The sequence below is a fragment of the Montipora foliosa genome, chromosome 8 (assembly GCF_036669935.1).
Source record: "Montipora foliosa isolate CH-2021 chromosome 8, ASM3666993v2, whole genome shotgun sequence".
Classification (NCBI taxonomy): domain Eukaryota; kingdom Metazoa; phylum Cnidaria; class Anthozoa; order Scleractinia; family Acroporidae; genus Montipora; species Montipora foliosa.
Genome location: NC_090876.1, coordinates 22,165,013 through 22,167,799, shown reverse-complemented (window position 1 = coordinate 22,167,799; position 2,787 = coordinate 22,165,013). Strand labels below are relative to the sequence as shown.

Sequence of the window (2,787 nt, the reverse complement as noted above, 5' to 3'; positions counted from 1 at the left end):
GTTCGTTCCGTTAACCAAGAAGCGGCAAAGCAAGATCAATTGAAGATGATAAGTGTGAATCCAAATTGTGCGCTGATAATAATGGATTGGGCGATGAAGTTTCTTCAGCTTAGATATCGAGAAAAACAGTCCGACTGGTTCGGTAAGAGAGGATTGAGTGGGCACATATCGACGGTGATCACAGGCGATCTTGACGTCAGTGGAAAGCTGGAGATGCAGTCATATGCCCATCTGTTTGATGCATGCCAACAGGATTGGTTCGCTGTGTGTTCTATTCTAGAAAACACATTAGGAGAACTTAAGGCCAAGAAGCCTCACATCACCCAAGTCTATTTGAGATCAGATGAAGCTGGTTGCTACCATAATAATTCTCTAATCGCTGCAGCAAGGAGCGTTGGTGAACGGGTTGGTGTAGACGTTTGTCGCTATGACTTTTCTGAACCGCAATATGGCAAAGACGTTTGTGATCGGATCTTGTGCCCTATGAAAACATGCATCCGCCGTTTCTGCGACGAAGGACACGACATTCTGACAGCGGGGGACATGAGAAGTGCACTATCTGAACGACCAGTGAAGGGTACCTCCGCATGTGTTTGTGAGGTTGACGAAGCGAAGTTAACCCTAGAAGTGAACAAAATAGATGGTTTCAGCAAGCTGCACAACGTCCAGATTGACGAGAAAGCTATTCGTGTGTGGAAGTCCTACAGAATTGGGCGCGGCAAGGAAATCTCATTCGACCAGCTGGTAACAAAAGATCAAGGGGACACCTGTCTCATAGTTAAGGAAGAGTTTTTCCCTTTTCATAATTCACGTGTATACCAAAGCAGAGATTCTGTGGCGGAGGATTCAGATAAAGGCAATCGTCATCACGATTTGGACAATTCGGACATTGAAATTTTTGAATGTTCGGAGCCTGGGTGTGTGAAGAGTTTTCAGCTGTTTTCAGAACTTGAAGCGCATTTAGATGTAGGGGATCACTGCGTTGAGGCTGAAAGACAGTCAGAAACGCTTTACGATACGATTCGTAGAGATTGGGTGGAGAGATTTACCACAACAGTCAACATCACTGAAGATGAACCTTGCGAACCTGTCCACCAGAATGAAAGTGAACCGGCGCCCACCACGAGCTGTGTTATTATGGGTTGGGCCCTAACCAAGCAACGAGCAGGATCAACTAGATTCCCCGAGAAAGTTAAAAACTACCTGACGGCAAACTTTGACCTCGGAGAACAGTCAGGGCTAAAAGCTGACCGTCAGCAAGTTTCCAATGATATGCGGAAGGCAAGAGATGAGCAGAACAGAAGGTTATTTGAGCGAGAAGAGTGGTTGACTAAAAGCCAAGTGCAAGGGTTTTTTTCACGCCTGTCTGCAAACCGAAGAAGACAACAAGCACCCTCACCTGAAGGTGAGCAAAGTTCAAAGGAACTCTTTCTAGAGGAAGAAGAAGAAGAGCGACAGCGGCTGATGGAGCACATCTCAGAGGAACTGAGGCCGCAGCATCCCCTTTCGTACGACGCCTTCAACTTGTGCGAGTGTGCGAAGAAAAATAAGCTGCATCAATTTAACGTGACACTGCTCAAGGATATCTTGCGCCATTATGAAGTACCATTTAAATCAAGAGACAGAAAAAAGGACCTGATAGATCTATTGATGTCATTTGTTCAAGAATGCAACTGCTTTAATTAGAGCACTACTGGCATGTAAGTCCATTCAAATCTCAACAAGTTACATCGTCTGGAAATAAGGAGGCAAAACCAATGCAAACTGAACTGTTTTTGTGCGCGTGTGTGTGTGTTTTGTATTTTTCATTTTTTGATGAATGACTAATAGTTGTAAAGCCATTTGTTGGGTACTGATTGAACCCTTTCAACCTCGTCGAACTCACCATCTAACTTTCCGCGGGTCGTCTAATCCAGACCGCGCCCTGTTTTCTCAAATGACTCGTTTGCCGACATGCCGTAAACGTTCAAATTAAAGACGCAAACTACAGTAAGCTAAACGTACCGTGATATTGCCGGCCAAGAGGTGGTTTTTCATGGAAATTTACAATGGCATCAATGCAAATAACATAATTTTTTCCTCTTTGCCCCCGGCTGTTGACTTTTGCGCGACCGGCCAGTACCAAGAACACGGCACTACGTTGTCATGAAAAAGGATTCACCGTGCTCAATGCGATAACCTACTGCACACTAGCTCAGAACATAATTCTGATCATAAGCATTATTCTGTACCCAAGTGTATTGGTGAGGAACAGACCACACCAGTTTGGTTGCTAATTTGCATAAGTGAATATGTAGACGACGAGTCTCCCTTGTCTTCTCTTGTTTATTCTTCACAAACAGGCCAATTTTCGTACATGCAAGATCTTGAAGGTTGAACGGCATTTAGGATGAAGTAATTGAATTATCTATATAAATATTTTCTCAAGACAAGGATGTTTCTCAAACTTGCGATCAAAAAATAGTTGGAACGGCGGTTCCTTTTATGTTAAAATGGCGCCGAATAATTGTGAAAATAACGAACCCTTTTACGGCGCCCGCAAGCGAGTGCCCAAAAGTTTTATTCTATGATGTGTTAGCCTTGTATAAATACTTTCCAGCTGTAGTAGTCTTGGCTATAGATCACGTCCCACATCTGATAAAATAGCTTTCAAACGCAGGTACCTCCCGCCTCAAAAAATTCTCGGCTCAAGATAAGGTATTTTGAAACATTCATAACTCAGTAAATATTTTGTAGAACTCGATCGTTGAACCTGTGATGCATTAAAGAAGAGTTACTCTTAAAAAT

At 43.4% G+C, this 2,787-nt stretch overlaps 1 protein-coding gene across 1 annotated transcript; it reads left to right on the top strand.

Moving 5' to 3' along the window:
- The first annotated feature begins 543 nt into the window (after positions 1-543).
- On the top strand, positions 544-1,686 carry LOC137968378 (uncharacterized). Its single transcript, XM_068814968.1, has one exon. The coding sequence runs from the start codon at positions 544-546 to the stop codon at positions 1,684-1,686; it is 1,143 nt and encodes a 380-aa protein (XP_068671069.1).
- The last annotated feature ends 1,101 nt before the right edge of the window (positions 1,687-2,787 follow it).

Excerpts from the sequence above, each read along its gene's own strand:
- LOC137968378 (XM_068814968.1), top strand. The coding sequence starts at position 544 with ATGAGAAGTGCACTATCTGAACGACCAGTGAAGGGTACCTCCGCATGT.